The 17425-nt window shown below is 36.2% G+C and overlaps 2 protein-coding genes across 2 annotated transcripts; both read right to left on the reverse strand.

Moving 5' to 3' along the window:
- Positions 1-2942: 2942 nt before the first annotated feature.
- LOC147862678 (calcium-dependent mitochondrial ATP-magnesium/phosphate carrier protein 3-like) lies at positions 2943-6607 on the reverse strand. The gene is made up of 4 exons (XM_087321276.1): positions 5944-6607; positions 4655-5431; positions 3448-3538; positions 2943-3339 (listed from the first exon to the last, which is right to left on the reverse strand). The coding sequence occupies exons 1-4, from the start codon at positions 6320-6322 to the stop codon at positions 3159-3161; spliced, it is 1428 nt and encodes a 475-aa protein (XP_087177402.1). The 5' UTR covers positions 6323-6607; the 3' UTR covers positions 2943-3158.
- Positions 6608-8466: 1859 nt separating this feature from the next.
- LOC147862679 (uncharacterized) lies at positions 8467-11711 on the reverse strand. The gene is made up of 4 exons (XM_087320957.1): positions 11494-11711; positions 9906-11047; positions 9488-9578; positions 8467-9386 (listed from the first exon to the last, which is right to left on the reverse strand). The coding sequence occupies exons 1-4, from the start codon at positions 11648-11650 to the stop codon at positions 8764-8766; spliced, it is 2013 nt and encodes a 670-aa protein (XP_087177083.1). The 5' UTR covers positions 11651-11711; the 3' UTR covers positions 8467-8763.
- Positions 11712-17425: the final 5714 nt, after the last annotated feature.

Consider the following 17425-nt stretch of genomic DNA (forward strand, 5'->3'; position numbering starts at 1 on the left):
CCACTACAATATTCTAAATTTGAAGCTATTTGATGCTAGGTTTTCAATTCTTGATGATTGAATGGTTGGATTGATTGACCTTGCAACCTTATATGCCCATATTTGATTAAATGTACAACTCAAGGATTCATATAATTAGATGAGATTTAGATTTTGCACATTTTGTTTCATAATATTTAGTATTTTTTTTTCTTCCAAAAACATAATATTTAGTCAAGGATTCCAACTTCAAAAGGGCTAACCTTGTTTAAGTGTAAGAATCTCTTCTTAAGCATGAGACATGCTCTACCCTAAAGAAAATTGAGATTCACAATAATCATGCATGTTTTTGGAAAAGTTAATCAATATTGAGTCATGTTTTAACAATACGAAACGAGATTTAGGTAATGAGGAAATAAGGTTTACAAAGTGTTGGGATTCCAACTTCACAAGGGCTAACCTTGTTTAAGTGTAAGAACCTCTTCTTTAGCATGAGACATGCTTTGCCCTAAAGAAAATTGAGATTCACAATAATCATGCATGTTTTCGGAAAAGTGAATCAATATTGAATCTTGCTTTAACAATACGAAACCCTCTAACATAGGATGTTAGAGAGAGATTTAGGTAATGAGGAAATAAGGTTTAAAAAGTGTTGGGAGGAAATTCTTGAGTTTCGGAGACGCGAGTCTATGATCAATGGGCATATTGCCTTGGTTGTTGTAGGCCTCTTCCATTTGCTCATTCCACTACCCCGTGTCAATGGGCATATTGCCTTGGTTGTTGCAGGCCTCTTCCATTCGCTCATTCCACTACCCCGTGATTTCATATATTGACAATGTCATGGCACTTGACCCAATTTCTAGGAACATGAGTCATGACAATGAGCTCTCTTGCTCATTATCTAGCATTTTGCAGCTCACTTGTTGGATAAAATTAGGATTTGCCTTTTTTGCACGCATGAGTACTTTTCTTTTTGTGCAAGCTCTTGTCCTTATCCTTGTGTAGGCATTCAATTCTTGGAAAACTTTCGTTCACATGTTCGTTTTTATTGCTCTCTTCATTGTTATCACTTTTGCTTTCTAGCTTAGATTTTCCCTTCAGTCACCCCTAATGGGGTTCAATTCAAACGTCAACCTTCTTGTTAGCTCTATATGAGATCTACATTATGTTAATTTTTCACTTCCATACTTTTTCGTTCGATGGTCACTTTGATCAAAGTTCTAACATATTGTAAAAATTGCAAATGAGAAAATTTTCTCCCTTTGCATACATCATATATGTAATGAAAATGTGCATTTGACATGCTTTGGTGAAAAGTTATACTTGTGTGGGTCATGTGGCCACAAGCCCTCCCCATAAAAGGTGAATGTGATATGGGAGATGAAAGTGTGAATTGAAAATGGAGGTAATGCAGTTCCTAGAGATGTGCACATCCTATCACATATGGATTTTGCAGTTCAAACACATCGATGTACCTCTATAATGACTTCTAAAGAAGGCATGAGGTTTTGGGTGGGCTAAAGAGGACCATTAGGTGATGCAAAAACTAAAAGGACACTACTCACTAAAAGGATGTAGATTATTTAATCACTTCTTATGTAAGGAAAATGATGAATGGAGTGCATAAGATGTTTCACAAGAAAGATTATGATGGGGATTTGATGCAAAAAAGGATGTATTTGAACATCTTTTCAATGGTGGCACATGACTAAAGGGGAATACAACAATATTTGAAAGAAAGTGTCACCCAAGAAGAGTTCAAATGCCCTACTCATAGTGATTTGCAAGGAAATTCAACATGCATGACAATTTGTGGTCTAGACATAAAGGGATATGGAGAACATTGGCAAAGTTAAAGGAGAAATAGTGATTGAGAGGGTATGTGGCACATTATTTAGATATGAGTGAAAGTTACAAGTATATATATCCATTAATAAAGTATAAAAAATGGATGGTTGAATTAATGGTCCTGCCTATGGGTCTACCGTAGGTGAAGTACTCATGGTAGCAAGAGAAGAATTGACAAATCAAGTAGGAGGCATGCCATTGAGAAACAAGAAATTTGATTTCTTACACAAATTTTTGCTAGAAGATGTCTTTAGCATATATGATTGCGTTGGGAAGATCTTGGTTAAAAAGGGAAGACCTAGATACCAATAAGGCAAGAGAGTTCTTGCATTTAAAATTGCCCATTACTAAAACTCCTAAACAAGACACAAATTGGAAATTGGAGCGTGTATATAGATAGCCCTATTATGAATGCTCCTGTGAAGCCATGGAAGGACCATGTTTATTTTGTTATGAATTGTGTACAGATAGAACCACACATAATACAACGACATATTACATGCATGTGCAATTGATTATAGTCAAATCACTACTTGGGGTGGGTGCATATGAATGATCTTATGAGCAATAAGTGTAATAGATATTCAGGAGGCCTTCCACATGGACATTCCATGCTTCTCTTAAAGGGACGCATACTTTTTTATGAAGAGTTTTTATTGGAGGGCCACCTACCTATTGTTGCTTTATTTGTTGTGTTGCCACCTCTAATTGGTTGGTTGTTTGTTGTATATCACCATATCCTTCACTATTTGACTTGATAAAAAAGCCTTCAAATGTAATATTATGTACGAGAGTCAAATGGAAACATCACATAAATCATAAAAGTTTCTGTCACTGTTGAAAAGGCCACATCATATGCAAATGGTGGTTCAAATTCAACATTTCTTTTGGGTATTGCAAATGTTTGAGATTTCTGAGTGTGCACAACGCTGTTTTCAACTCTCATGATGGTAAGGAATGAAATTAAGATAAGATTTGGATCGACCACCAAAAAGAAATCAAAATTTCCAACGACCGAAAGGAACGTTGTTCAAGTGCTGGTCCAATGTGAGGAAGTTACCATAGTGGTTATGGTCCTTGTGGAGAAGAATAAATAATACAGCACTACATTGTGCAAAGCAAAAATGTAACATTATACATAAGGTTAAATAAACAGATATATACACACATGTGACATATATATACAAGTAACCGAAAATCCTCGGTCTTTTTTGCATGCTTGAAAATGTAGACTGGGATCATTAAAGAATCCTTTCAAAGATGATACTCACATGCTTTATTAATTGAACAAAAAGCATGAGATGGAAGATGGTCAGGCCAAGATGCTGAAATTATATGGAAAGATATTTTTTCATCTCTTCATAGGCAATGTAGGTTATGCTAGCACTTGGAACAACTTTAAATAGGCTAGGGAGCAATCCTTTGTAGAAGGCCCGAATGCCTTCTTCTCGCCATGTTGTCTGGATAGCATGAATCATTCCCTTATACCGATTTGATGAATCAGCTTGCAATCTTCAAAAGTTTTGAAGATTAATTACAGCTCGTTAGCAAACAAAGAAACAATAACATTGTTTTAATCAACACTTGTTATCATCATCCAATAATTTTTATCTTTTTCACCTTGTCCGTATAACTTGTAGTGGATAGACAGATGTTGCCCCAACTGCACCTGACACCATTCCACAACCCAGATGTATCAAAGGCCCTGGCTCTTCAGAAAATAAAACAAGATGAAAGTCAGATATTTGAAAGATCATTGCAAGACACGTAAAAGTTTCTCCACAGAAACACATACATTCATAAAAAAACTGCAGTTTTTCATTGAAAATCACCCATTACTTTAGAGTGACTCATCTCATAAAATAAATTGTCTTTCTCAAACATATCAAGATAATACATGTCTTAATAACTATAAAAAATCCAAACCAAGCAAATCTTAGGTAGAAGACTCTATTACACTAAAGTTTGTCATGCTAATCAAAAGACTATAATTTGCATGACAAATGACTCGTCAATACTAACTCATAACACAATAAAGCGCATATTAAGAGGAAAATATACCATGATATCTATAAAAATCCAAGCAGATATACATTTGTAGCAATTTAACTGTTTTTTTATTTTTTTTCTTGTTTCTTTTTCTTTTTCATGTAGCCTAGCAGTTGGACCATTGAGGTTGTTAGGAAACTAGATGCAAAACGCAAATGAACTACTAGGGCATAGCAAGCATGAAACTCTATTTTATCATAAATATCATTTTAGGCTGAGTCTACAAGCTAAACCTCTACGTACTTGTTAAGGAAAAAAACCAAAGTTTTGCAGTGTGAGCTATCCTCTCAGGAGTTATTGGATAGAATATTTGTTAAAAATAAACTCATGAGTAACTTAAGATGAAAACTTTGTAGTCCATTTCATTTCATCTCTCGGAGCCAAGTTTCAACCAAGTTACAAATTATTTAGAAATGAAATCAATAACTCCTTTGTAAATGCCAAAGATACGTTTTAGAGAGATCACTCTCATTGCATATGGTGTGACCTACATGACTGATCCAGCAACTATCACAGATCTGCATCAATGTTTAAATTAAACGCCATATTTTGCAGCATTTAGGGTTTTAGGGTTCAACAAGCTTATCAATGTACAATCAAGTTGTAAGGGGTATATAGTTAAAAAAGTCAAAGTGGATATTGTAAGATATTTTAATAAGGTCTACGAAGTAAAAGGGATACAAGAAAAACACCACTCTCATCCAACTCCAAGTAAAAATCAAGCATAATGAATCAGCCTCACTATCAGCCATCAATTTTATAGAAAATTGATACATACCACGGTCATTCGAAAGCCATTGACGTGATCGATTTTTCAAGGATTCATATGCTGCTAGGTCAATTCCAGCATAGGGAACAATTCCAAGTAATGATGGTAGAAGGCCTCTATAAAATGCTCGGAATCCTTCTTGACGCCATATTTCCTTTGATAATTTGGATAAAGATGGAGCATGATCATGTGTCATTAATCGTGTTTTTATAAGTTCCATTGGATATATTGTTGTTTGAGCTATAGCACCCGCAGTTCCACCAGCAAACAACCTCTCGATGCCACTTATATCATCTTTACTGCCCGAACCATGCAATTGAACTAAGAGACCTTTCACTGTCTCATATGCGTAGAACTTGATTGCAGATTCAGGAGCAACTTTTAATATATTGATACCATTACCCCTGAAGAAACCCGAGAATCCACTCTCCTTGTAAATCTTGAGAGCACAAGGAACAAAAGATTGAGTTCCTTTCTTGATCTGGAAGAGGACTTTTACACGATCTAGGGGTGCAGTTGCAGTTCTTGACAGAGCGCCCGCAACACCCCCAGCTATGAAATATTTTGCCGCATGTGAATGCCGACTTATTCCTTCAGGAATGATTGCATGCTCCCCGATATCAACTAAATACACCTTTTCCCAGTATTGGTAGATGTTTGTGATTGTGGCTTTATGTGGATACAAGAAGAGGAAATCCCGCCATTCTTTGAATGTTATCTCTCCATTTTTGTCCTTATCCACACTCTCCACAAAGTGCATAAATTCATCATCGCTTATCTGAATACCTGTACATGAAATTATGTGAAATGGTGTGGCTACACATATGACCAAAACAATACTAATAAAATCCAGCTCCCTTGATCTATATGGGACATGTTGCCTCACATTTCAATTGAAAAAATTACCCTCTAATTCCATGGACACCTACACATATTATAACCTACACTTTTGAATAAAACTTTACATTAACGTACCCTCTGAAATTTCACGAAGACCCCATAATGTTAGCCTATCTACATTTTGAGTATAATAACTTTTAATTGTATACCTGACATATTAACCCCACCCCCCCCCCCCCCCAAAAAAAAAAAAAAAACAATCCCACCCTCTCTTAAATAACAATTATCTAAACTTGGATTTAAATTTACACAATATATTTACCCCAAACTGCATTTTTCGAGGAAAATGTTACGCATAATTGTGATGCACCCTCTAAATATCCATGAATCTTTATCTACTCTCTCACATTGCATACGATATTATACAGTTTTTTGAAGAATAAAATAGTGAAAATCACCTGAATGAATCAAAGCGGAACGGAGCTCATCAGGTAGGATTGAACCATTATGTCTGACATCAATCTCTTTGAATATATTGTAGAGTTCAAGCTCTTTATTATCCATATACCTGCAAAATTCAGTGAAATCGACTCGGCCATCGGAGTTCGAATCACATACCTCTAATAGATCATTCACATATGTATATTGGCATGGGATAGAAAGAGCTTCAAACCCCACTTCCACATCTCTATGATCCAAATAACCCTTCCGTGATGAATCGAAGAAGCCAAAGAGCTTTTGTAAGCGAATATCTCTCTGTTCCTCAGTCTCTTCAAGGGCCAACAGGACCTCAGAGAGGAAGGTTTTCTCTGCTTTTGGAAGTCTAGCCGTTGTCATTTTTCTTTCTTCTGGTTCTTCCTTGTATGTTGCTCCCACAAAATCAGAAGGAAAGAAGGAAGGAATAGGAGGGAGAGGCTACATTTTGGGATGCTGGAAGCTTGCAGAAAAGTGGGTATGGGGTTCTTCTTCTCCACGAGAAGCGTTAAAATTAAGTCTCCATGGAAACTCTGCGCCAGAGAATGTTAAATCAAAGACAAACTATGTGAACAGAGACGTCTTCAATTCTGGAAGACTTCCTCCAAAAAGATGTGGGTTAGGACATGAAAGAAAAGATGATGAGGTTACATGTTATTTATTATCTGTGGACTTAAAAGAAGAAGAAGAAGAAGTAAAAGCTAGATGGTAGGTACAAAATGTTAGGAAGGGACATCATTCATTCATCCTTAAGTGTTTTATGTCACATGTGTGTTTCCCTCTTGTTTGCAAGGGGGAGGGGGGGTGAGCTTGGGCTACTTACGTACGTACGTATGTATGGGCTACGTATGTATGTATATATATTTATGTGCATGTGTCTATGTACGGAGTCTATTGTTGTGCGAGGCATTTGCCTCTCTATCTCTTTTTATCCAAATGAGCTTTTCGATAACGACAATTTCAACAAGTTAGTCACAGGACAATGGTATTACTTAGAGCGTTCAATAACTTAAGGAGGGGGGGGGGGGGGGGGGCACCCAACAATGTCATGTAGAGACTCGCGTGTGGAAAGAGGCTCATAGCTAGTGTATTTAGTTTTGCTCCACGTACTTAGGGTTGTTAAAGTTTTTAGCAATGGGTTTGAAGTTGCATTCATTAGAAATTTGTGATACATTGAGTTTGGTGTTTGTGAACTACCATAAGTTTACTCTTATGAATAGTTTTGCAAAACCACTTTTCATGTCCAAAGGGTTAAACATAATAGTATTGTCAAGAAAAGAATAGATTTGAATTGTGTTTTGAAAATGTCATATTTCTGCATCGAAACTTTTGCACACATTTTACACATGATTCAATGTCCTAGAAAAATGCCAACAACATGCGTCACACATGTCTCCTTTGTGGAGTTAAGTTCAACGATCATGCCATATCAATCATGACATGTTTTACGGTCTCCGACCATCATTTTGTGTGCAAGGTTACAATATAGATTGTTGTATTATTCCATTATGTCGACCTCAAAAGAACATTTCAATATATATATATATATATATATATATATCATGGATATTGAAGCAATGATCAAGCATCAATGCCTCAACAATGTTTAAAAGACTATCTGTGCATGTCTAATATATCTGCACACACATAACTTGAACATACGATCTTTCCCGTCTCTTTCAAATACATGTCCAAATATAAAAAGCCGTCTAGCACTGATACTCAATCTTCTTCTCATTGCACATTGCTCAAAAACAAGCATCCCAATGCAAGCTGCAAAACTCATTTACTCATGTTTTATAGATGAAGCATAATGGTGTTAATAATTTCATTCTTATATAGCCATTTTTTAATCCATCTTTACTCAAATTTACTACTCTAGTCTCCCTCATTAGTGAATCACCTTCATCATCACCACTACTCTTCAACAAATTCATACTCATGATGTAACAAATCATTTAGTTGTGTTTCATAGATAAAGCAACAAAGGGTCAACAATTTCATTGTTATATAAATTTGTTTGGATCCTTTAATCTAATTTACTAATCATCAACCTCACAATTTCATTAGCAGCTTACGTTCACATAATTATCTCTCAATTAAGAAATGAAATTAATCATTCATTCAATCAATCAAATTCTCTGTAATCTCGCAATAATTCATTGGAGTGACTAAAATGTTGAATTAAAACAATGTTGAAAATATGTAACAAAAGTGAGAACATAGTAATCCATTCACCTATGCTTAGCTCACATATGTCTCCACATAAAATAAAATATTCCGCAATAACTAAAACATGCCCCTTGATCACTCTACAACACACATGCATTGACCATCCATGTATATAGCAACTAAATCATTTGTTACTCAATAAGTTATGTTTGGGCTAGAAAGTACAAAGATTATTAGTCAGTAAAATTCATGGCAATATTCCAGAGAGGAACCAGTAACCTAAACTTGGAACAAGTAGTACATATAATAACAAAAGAAGCATCGATCATTGGATATTCAGAGAGTAAAATAATCCACACTTGATAGTCCGATCAAGCTTGGGAACCTTTTGCTAGAGTCAGCTTAACAAAATATTTTATAAACAATCCATTTGCATTGATAGAAAAAATATTTCTTTCTATCAGGACGAGTTGACCTAATTTGGATCTAACCATTGATTAAACCACTGCCTTCTTACTGAATAGAATCCAGAGGTCACACTCATTCCCATTAGAAACTATGTTATTGGCCTGAATACAAAGGAGAGCTGATAAAAGAGGGGTGAGAGAAAGAGGGAGATCATAATCGTCCGTTCACAGGACGACAGCAAAAGCACTTCTTGTGAACTTAAAAAAGCCTCTGAAAAGGCAGAACAAAATCAGGGCCGAGGTCGCAACAGAAAAGAGGAATACAGAAACGGCATTGCTGTTACAGCCTTTATAAGGCAGTCTCCGTGCCCTTCTTCTCCCAGCATATTGCCATTCGGACAATTCAGCCAAACTATCAGATTCCGATAGTGTGTTCAGACGATTGACCATCCTCCTCTGGTGGAGGGGCCTTATCACATTTAAAGATGATTCTATGTGTGAAGTGCTCTTGCTCATAGTATCCGCGTTTTGTGGTTTAACATTGGCTGAAGATAACTCGAGTGCCGATGCTGGCAATGCAGGGACGTTCTCGAGAAAACCGAGCACCACTCCTAGAAGCGATGTGGGCGAGACAGGATTTGGTATTGAAGAAGTGGATTCATTGGTATGAGATTGATCCGAGGATAACATTGATATTAGTGAGGTAGAAGCTTCATTTTTCTTTTGCTCTTGTGAGGCTCCTACTGAATTCTGTGATTGTGGGTTTTGAAGTGATATATCAGTTGAAAATTCTGTTACGAAGGTTGATTGGTGATCTATCACTCTTGTTTCACTGGAGGATAATACATCTGTAACAGGAGTGATTTCTCAGCACAAAGTTTATTTATGTAGCTGTCAATGTCAATCTCTTTTCACTAAACCACAACATTAAAACTGTTTTTTTAAGTACCTGAGAATGAACCGGTAGAGAAATTATCGCTGTTCTCTAGAGAATGTAAATGATTTGTGTCACTTATATTACTAGATTCATCTGATGACACCTGTGAAATAAACTTACTAAATAAGTTAAAACAGTTTATACAACATAGTCTGAAGAATAACATAGATTGGATGAGTATTATCCATTAAAGAAAACTGGATAAACTTAATCTAATATATCGATAGGTTTGGACCACTCTTGAAACAAGCATTCATTTTCTGTCACTTTTCCATACTTCACCTATTAAATGTAAGAGATCATTTCACACAATGAATAATCTAGCTTACAACCTATATTTTAGATGTGAACCTGTACATAGATGGTGATATCATCCAGAAGCCCAAACTTGATTTTTGACAAAATAATAATTATCAAATGTTTCTCTCACCTCTAGCGTCCTATCTTTGAGATCAAGAAGGTTGTGGAATTCATCAATTTGCTTCAATTCATATGAAGGAAAATCCAATTGTAGTCGCATTCTACGTGCAGCTGTGCCTTGTGCCATCAAGCTTTCTGGAACCCATTTAGCATCCATCCGAGTCTCAATCCCTGTGTTATTTCCAAAGCAACTATCACCCAAATCTAAAGGAGATAGATCTGAAATGAATTCACCATTAGGATCAGGCAAGTCTGCTAGCTCAAAGAAGTCACCATAATCATCAATACTGAAGCTTTGATTGGTATTCATATCAATTGGCAAAGACCCTTCGTTTGAATATTCAATGGATTCATCAACAATCTCACCCTCATCCACAATTTCACGCAACAATTCTTCCAGCATATCAGCTTCATTTTCATGCCGATGAAGCATAGAATGAAGGTTTTCCATAGGATTTCCATGCATTTCCAGCATCGAGTCAGCAGTGGAATTAAGTTTCCCTCCAATATCAACAGTGGAATTGAGCTTTACTCCAGCATCCATAAAATTAAAATCATCATCAATAGTGGAAGGGAGATCAAAACCATCATCAATCAACCCAGGCTTCTCTTCAAAACTTGCAAGAGAGTTAAGCAAGCAGTCAAAATCCTCCTGATTATCCAATAAGATACAATTGACTGAGGCCTGCAATGGTATCTCAGGGCCTTGACCAACATTTGAATACTTGAGACACTCCACCGAAGCCACATCTTTCACATCACCAAGATTATCTTCATCATCTTCAACACCTTCTATAACAGGAGCACCATATTGTTCTCCATTCCTTGGACCCGGACCTTGCTTCCTTCGCACGCGGCAAAGCACGAAAGGGTTCTTTATCCCTCCAATTCTCTTCTCGAATTCTTCATCCAATCGATACTCATGCATTACCCAATCGGTTCTCTCTCCATGGGGAGCCCGACCCTGATAATAGATCAAAGTCTTCTTTGAGCCCACCACGCGATTACCTGTACTGATTTTCCGATCCTTCCCAGTCGCTTTCCAATACCCTGCTTTAGTTGTGCGGTTGGTCCGTGATCCATGGAGATACTTTCTGTCCTGAAGGTTGAAGAAGTACCACTCTGGATCTCGGCTTGGCAAGATGGATAGCCCTACAAGACAAAAAGAACATGACATTTACACCATTGCGATTCCATATTGAAGAAGAATAGAAGCAAGATGAAAGCTCATACACCAAATCAATCCAATTCACGGAGGTCACAGGGTCACAGAAAACCAATATGCCAAGATTAAAGAAAAAAATTTATCATGCAAAAATCAGGGGTTAACAACGGTTCTTTTAAAGTATGATTAAGTTTTGATCATTGTCAGGAACGTGAAAAAAAGCATAGTTTTGTCACGCGATCGTTTTATAAACCATAGACCTACTTAGGTATCCGAAGCCCCACATACAAATAAGGTGGACGTGGTCTGTATCTAAGAGAAGACCTTATTATTGCATTCTGAATAGATGGAAATTTTATTAAACCTTCTCGTGACACACACAAACACATTTAACAAAACAGAGGGTTTAGGATTTGAGGAACCATTCACATACCAGGGAGCTCTGTGGGTTCGAACCTGTAGATGTCAATTTCTGCGATAATTCCTTCTTCTAAGCTTCTTCCTGTAGCCTTTCTCTTGAGGTAGTGAACCACGAGATCTTCATCAGTGGGATGGAAACGAAATCCAGGGGGCAGAACAGATGTCACCATGGATCTCTCCTCAATCTATCTAGGTCGTTGATCTGGGTTTTGATTTGGTGAGAGAGGAGGGGGGAGAGCATACAAGCGGAAACAGGAACAGGGTTAGAGGATATGGTGTGTGAGGAACAGAGGAAGGGGGGGGGGAGTACAGAAATAGGGTATGCGGATATGGTGTGTAAAACAGAGGAAAGGAAAGTGGGGGAACAGGGGAGGGGGGAAGGGGGAAGGGATAAAGGAAAGTGAAGGGAAGGGAAGAGGAAGATGTGTGGAAGGTTCTTTCTCTTTTCTTCTCTCACATTTAACACTAAAAAGCTCAGTCAAATGGGGAGAGTGAGAAAGTGAAGGGATATGTGATATATTCAGCTAACTCTTTTATGTAGTAATAGTAGTAAAGTAGTGGTAGAAGTAGTAGTAGAAGTAGTTCACACGATAAAGAAAGAGAAGACCGCAGTCCCTATCTGTCGAGGGCTTCCTTAATGTCCACCTTCGTGACCACCACAAATCGGCTATGTCCACCACAACTCAGTTTCCGAAATGGAGAAGAGAAGCTCACGTCTTCGTCGCCTACGTTATTGTATAGCTACACCATGGGCTTGAAATCGGGCACATGCCACATAGGTAAGTGAAAAACTTGGTGCATCGCTAGGTTTAAACCCTTTCGTGTGCTCATGTCGGGGATATCGATCAGTTTAGACTATTATATCAACTATTTAGAAGCCAAGAGCTCGATTTACTAATGTCAGATGTAGTTTAGGAAAGAGTGTCATATGGTGTACCGTGTAAATATACATATGTGTAGAGAGAGAAGAATAGAGGGGAGAGAGAGTGTGTGTGTGCGCGCAGGGGGGGGTGTGTGGGTGTGCATGCACCCAATAGATGGTTGTATGAAGGCTTTGAAGATCATGAAGTCAACAAATGTATGTGAAAGTGAAGTGTATTCAAGTCTTGTGCTTTTCTTTTGGGGTTCATCTTTACGCCAATGGCAATCCAATCCCCAATAGTAAACTGCAAGAATCTTGAAAGATCATATAACTTTTGTGATCATAACAATAACCACAACCATATTATTAAGAGCATGTGGCATAAAAGAAACTTTCATCTCATACAACTCTTATCGCTCAATGCACAATGGTAGTGATGTTCAAGGTAATTTGATTATTCCAATTAATGTGTGATCAAGGAAGGACTAGTGTGTCATAGTATAGTGCTTGATCATCCTTCTTACAAAACATATCTAGGGAACCACTTGCATTATGTTACTAACCTACATGTGTGTGGGATGAATGATGTATTTTTAGTGTATATTTCTAAAAATAAAACTAGTGCATAAAGAGAGCATCAATATGTGGACTTTGCATTATTTTAGCGGTTGATGTTGCTCCAATCTTGTAATATAATCCTTGCCATGTTTAGGAGATGATAACATGATGAAATCATACTTCATATTCTGAAACTTCCTGCCTTTGTGGTCTGCTCGCAGTAAATCACTCAATACCTCATGCTGTATTTCATGTTTGGTAGTTTTTTCTTACAACATTCCTCAAGGGCTCTTCACCCATTTTTTACATGGATCAAACCTTGGGCTTTATGGATTGGATGGATGTTGGACAACCAACTACATACATTTTTGTTCACCTATTTTCGACATATTTTGAACAATGAAATTATTGTTTGTGCCATCCTTGCATTCTTGTTATTTCAAAAGAAATTGAATATATATATATAATATATATATATATATATATATATATAAGGGTTGATTATTATTTGGCTATAATTTATGTCAGAGGGGTTTTCATGGTTTTAACCTCAAAGTGAGGTTTTCCCACCATCATATAATGTATCAGAAAGATGTGTGTGCGTGAGGTGGTATTTTTAGACATGAAAGTAACCAACATAGACACCATAATTTTTAATTTATACAAGTATTTGCAAGGTAATTGGGATGTGTGTTCTTGCCCTTGCATGTGTTTGCCACTATTAGTGTCAGCCCAAATTCGTGTCATTTATGTGTATGTAATCACGTGTGTCGTTATTTATGTTTTTGCCTATGTTTGTGTGACTAGACATGTGTACAATGATATATAGTATAGTGCATGGTTGTAAATTATTGGTTATTCGTTGGAATTTGATTTGATCCATTTGCCCTTAATGCTTACTTTCGAAATTGGAGAAAATTGAGCCTACATCGCATTGTAAAAAAAAGTCCTTCCTTCTAAATAATTCTACTCACCTTACAATAATTTCAAGGATTTTGTGGATATCGTTTTTTTTAGTACAATTTTTGTACACAGAAGGTTTAATTGTCAATGCATTACTCGGAACATAATAAAGCCTTTTTCATGCTTTCATCATGTGTGCATGGTCTCCTTTTCCTGAGCTTATGTGATTGTATGTAGTAAGCATTGATAATTAATTCACAGATCATGAACTGTTTCTTCGTTGCATAATAACAAATTTCTAAACATAACATTTCTTGGTACATCATTCATAAGAAATCCTACCTTTTTAAAAGGAATATTTTTTTATTGTAAAACTTTGATTGTTTTAGTATTTCATTGACATCACGCATGACGATCATACATAATTTATTATTATGCAAATTGATTGATTAGATCTACTATAAGCTTTAGTCTAATGTCTGTATATAACCAGAAGTCAAATGTTTATTTTTTTAATCAAAAGCATTAAAACACGTAGTATTAAATAATTAGAAATTCCAAGTATAAGGAGCTTTCGATAAACAACATGGAGGACACACTTGATCACAAGCGAGGCACAAAAAGGAAAGATAAAATAGAAGGCAACCATGTCAATTTGATGACACGAGTGTGGACGAGAGCCAACGAAAGTGTGGGTGACAGACTTTTTCATAAACAAGCCTTTTGCCTTGGGGGACAATTTAAAACTAGCAACTAGTCGAAAGTATGTCCCATCACCAAGATCACAAGTTTTGTAATGTATTTAAACATTATGTTAGTCCTTGTACATAATAAACTATAACTCGACAAGAATGCAAGTATGTGTAGTGTTAGGCAATCTTTTCTATAGTAGGACGTTTTCAAGTATTTTTGGTTAAATCCATCCACGTGAATTATTGCTTTCTAGATCATTCTAAAGGAAGTCATACAATAAGCAACGATGTCAACCTTTTGCTCCTTTCCCATTCATAACCATATGTATCCATTAACGAAGCTTTATAATTGCTTTAAAAAAATGTTGAATGGATTGTTTCCTCGATTGTTGAGACTCTTTTAGAAGCAACAGTACGGAAACGACTTTCTGTCCTTAAAAAAAAGTAGAATTCCTTCCATTAGTCTCCTCTCTAGAATGGAATAGTTTTTAGTTTGTAGTTGTTTTTTTTTCCTTTCTCTATTGTTTATTGCCATGTAATAGCTTTTTATCTCTTCCTCACTAATCGTAGGGCAATCATGCAAAGCTTTACTTAACATTGTTTTAACTTTTCTTTGTAAGGAATGACTTCTCTCAATACATTGCTTCATTTTGCTCTGCCTATATAGTGTAAAGAAAAATGTTCCAATGCTTACAAGTGTCTCGTAATCATCCACACCTATATGGCAAAAACGTATTGTATGTCCAATTGACTTTCTCTATTCTATGTGGTCTCCATGAGAGCCTCATTTGAATTTACCATATGTATCTCTTCCATAAACCTTGGTTCTTGCTCATCGAAATTGTACTAGAAAGACAATGAAATGTACCCATGAATTATTTTTTAATAATTGGGGATCTAAAGGGTATATGAGTATATTATGTGAACACACACAATATTGATTAGGCGTTGATAAGAAGGATAGGCAGAAGCCCACAAGCCCACAAACCATGCACGTGTTATGGGGTCCAATTGTGGGTAAGCACCTTCCCCACTAGGTGTATTTATATGCAATAATGAGTGGAAAAAAGCGACCAAGGTGGGCTTATTTTAAGGAGTGTTGTGTTGTATCATACATTTTATTTGTGGTGGTTGATGTACTACAATTCATTGGAAGTTGTCATTGCGTTTTTTGTACTAGTATTGTGCTAGTCAACGAACATGTACTAGTACTGCCTCAATAGTTTACTTTGTACAATGAATTCTCAATGTAGTTGAATGTAAACATAAATTACAGTTAAAAAACATTTTCCCACTCTATTCTATTTCCTAGAGCTATACATTTGGAACGAAGAAAACAAAACCCAGTCAACACAAATTTCTAGAGTGTATGTTCATAACTTACCTTTGATGTCTATACCAATTTGTATTAAATGTATGACATTGTATAACAAATAAAATATTGTTTAAACACTTCCAAATTGTGTACCAAAGAGGTACATAGATAAAAACAAGTGATTTTGATCTAACCAAGCTCTTAGTTTCACAACATGAACGAGATTTGTGCTCAATACATTCACTTCACTTAAGGTCTCACATATTGACAAAAGTTATATTACTTTATTTCGCAAAAAGGGGTAGGTTGGGTATCATGTCATGTCCTTGATAATTAAGCAATGGGCTCTAACCATGTTGGTAATGGCTCTTCGCTTTGTCATATATATTTTCACAATATCTTTGCCTCATTTCATTAAAAATTGTACAACCTTGGGGTATAAATCATATTCATTAATAGGTTGAATCCGCTATCTAACTACTATTGTCCATGATCTCATATATTTATTTATTGTTAAGGATATTTTAATTCTCTTATATGAGATGCAATGTGTTCATATTTTGTTCTAGGATCTAGTTTGTGCTAGCATTTCGGTTTTGTTTTGCAAAAAAAGTGATAACATCAATGTTGTATGACCCATTGTGCATGAGCTCAAAGTAAAAGTAGTTAAAAGATGCACCATTGGTTCCCTAAATCCCAAAACCTATTGCAAGGTACAAGATACATTGTGGACAACTTGCGCTATAAGGCAATCTTGGGGAAACAACAAGTTAGTTGAGCACAATCTAGTTGTGTGAATTGAGACAATGGCTTGGAATGCATCCATTCTCACTAAGTTGCATTTGTATTTATTCACCTAGGAGAACATGAGCTATTGCTCTTTGTTGCAACTAATATGTGTATTTTGATATCATGTGCATTCAATAATATATTGTTGTTCTCTAAGGCATTGAACCAATTTTAAATGGTTAATTGTCAATGTCAAACCTCTTAATCCCTCATAATCTAATCCGCACATTGTCTAGTTGTCTAGAACGTTGTTATCTCATGCCGAGAAGTAAAAATGATGCCACAAACTAAAACTATCCTCAATCTTGCCGTAACAATTATATTGGGCAATTAACTTACCCCTATCTTCCCAATCAAGAAGGTGATGCCAAAAGTTCCATCTGAAACGAAACAATTTACCTTTTATATATTGCCATCAACTGTTAAGAAACCAAGCATAATATAGATCATCATGAACCAATAAGTTGTCCTATTATAACCAATCTTGATATCTTAGCATTTTATCATTTGTAACATGTTGCCAAGAGTTCCATGTAGTGCTTTGCCCATGAGATATGCCAAGCATCCAAATAAATATAAGTCAATATTCATGTCAAGGTTATGTTTTTATCTTACTCAACATACACTTATTCCAAGTGTGGCCCTCACACATACATGATTCCACACCATCCAAATGGGGGGGAAAGCAAGGTACCCTTGAATTCAAGTAAGTTGCTTGGGGTATTTCAAGGAAGTTTCTGCTAAAAACTACTTTATTGACTTTACAAACACCTACTACACTTATAAATCCTATAGATAGACAATGCTTGAACATTACAAACATACT

Source organism: Azolla caroliniana, unplaced genomic scaffold, assembly GCF_043228905.1.
Source record: "Azolla caroliniana isolate FFs.n. ecotype wild unplaced genomic scaffold, voAzoCaro1.0.p SCAF_6, whole genome shotgun sequence".
Classification (NCBI taxonomy): Eukaryota; Viridiplantae; Streptophyta; class Polypodiopsida; order Salviniales; family Salviniaceae; genus Azolla; species Azolla caroliniana.

Bases quoted from the DNA above. Each gene is read 5' to 3' on its own strand.
- LOC147862679 (XM_087320957.1), bottom strand. From the start codon at position 11,650: ATGGTGACATCTGTTCTGCCCCCTGGATTTCGTTTCCATCCCACTGAT. The intron at 11,048-11,493 runs GTATGTGAATGG...TTTGTCTTGTAG, and splicing joins CGAACCCACAGAGCTCCCTG to GGCTATCCATCTTGCCAAGC. The intron at 9,579-9,905 runs GTGAGAGAAACA...TTTATTTCACAG, and splicing joins TCAAAGATAGGACGCTAGAG to GTGTCATCAGATGAATCTAG.
- LOC147862678 (XM_087321276.1), bottom strand. From the start codon at position 6,322: ATGACAACGGCTAGACTTCCAAAAGCAGAGAAAACCTTCCTCTCTGAG. The intron at 3,539-4,654 runs GTATGTATCAAT...TATTTTCTGAAG, and splicing joins ATGGCTTTCGAATGACCGTG to AGCCAGGGCCTTTGATACAT. The intron at 3,340-3,447 runs GTGAAAAAGATA...AAACTTTTGAAG, and splicing joins CTACAAGTTATACGGACAAG to ATTGCAAGCTGATTCATCAA.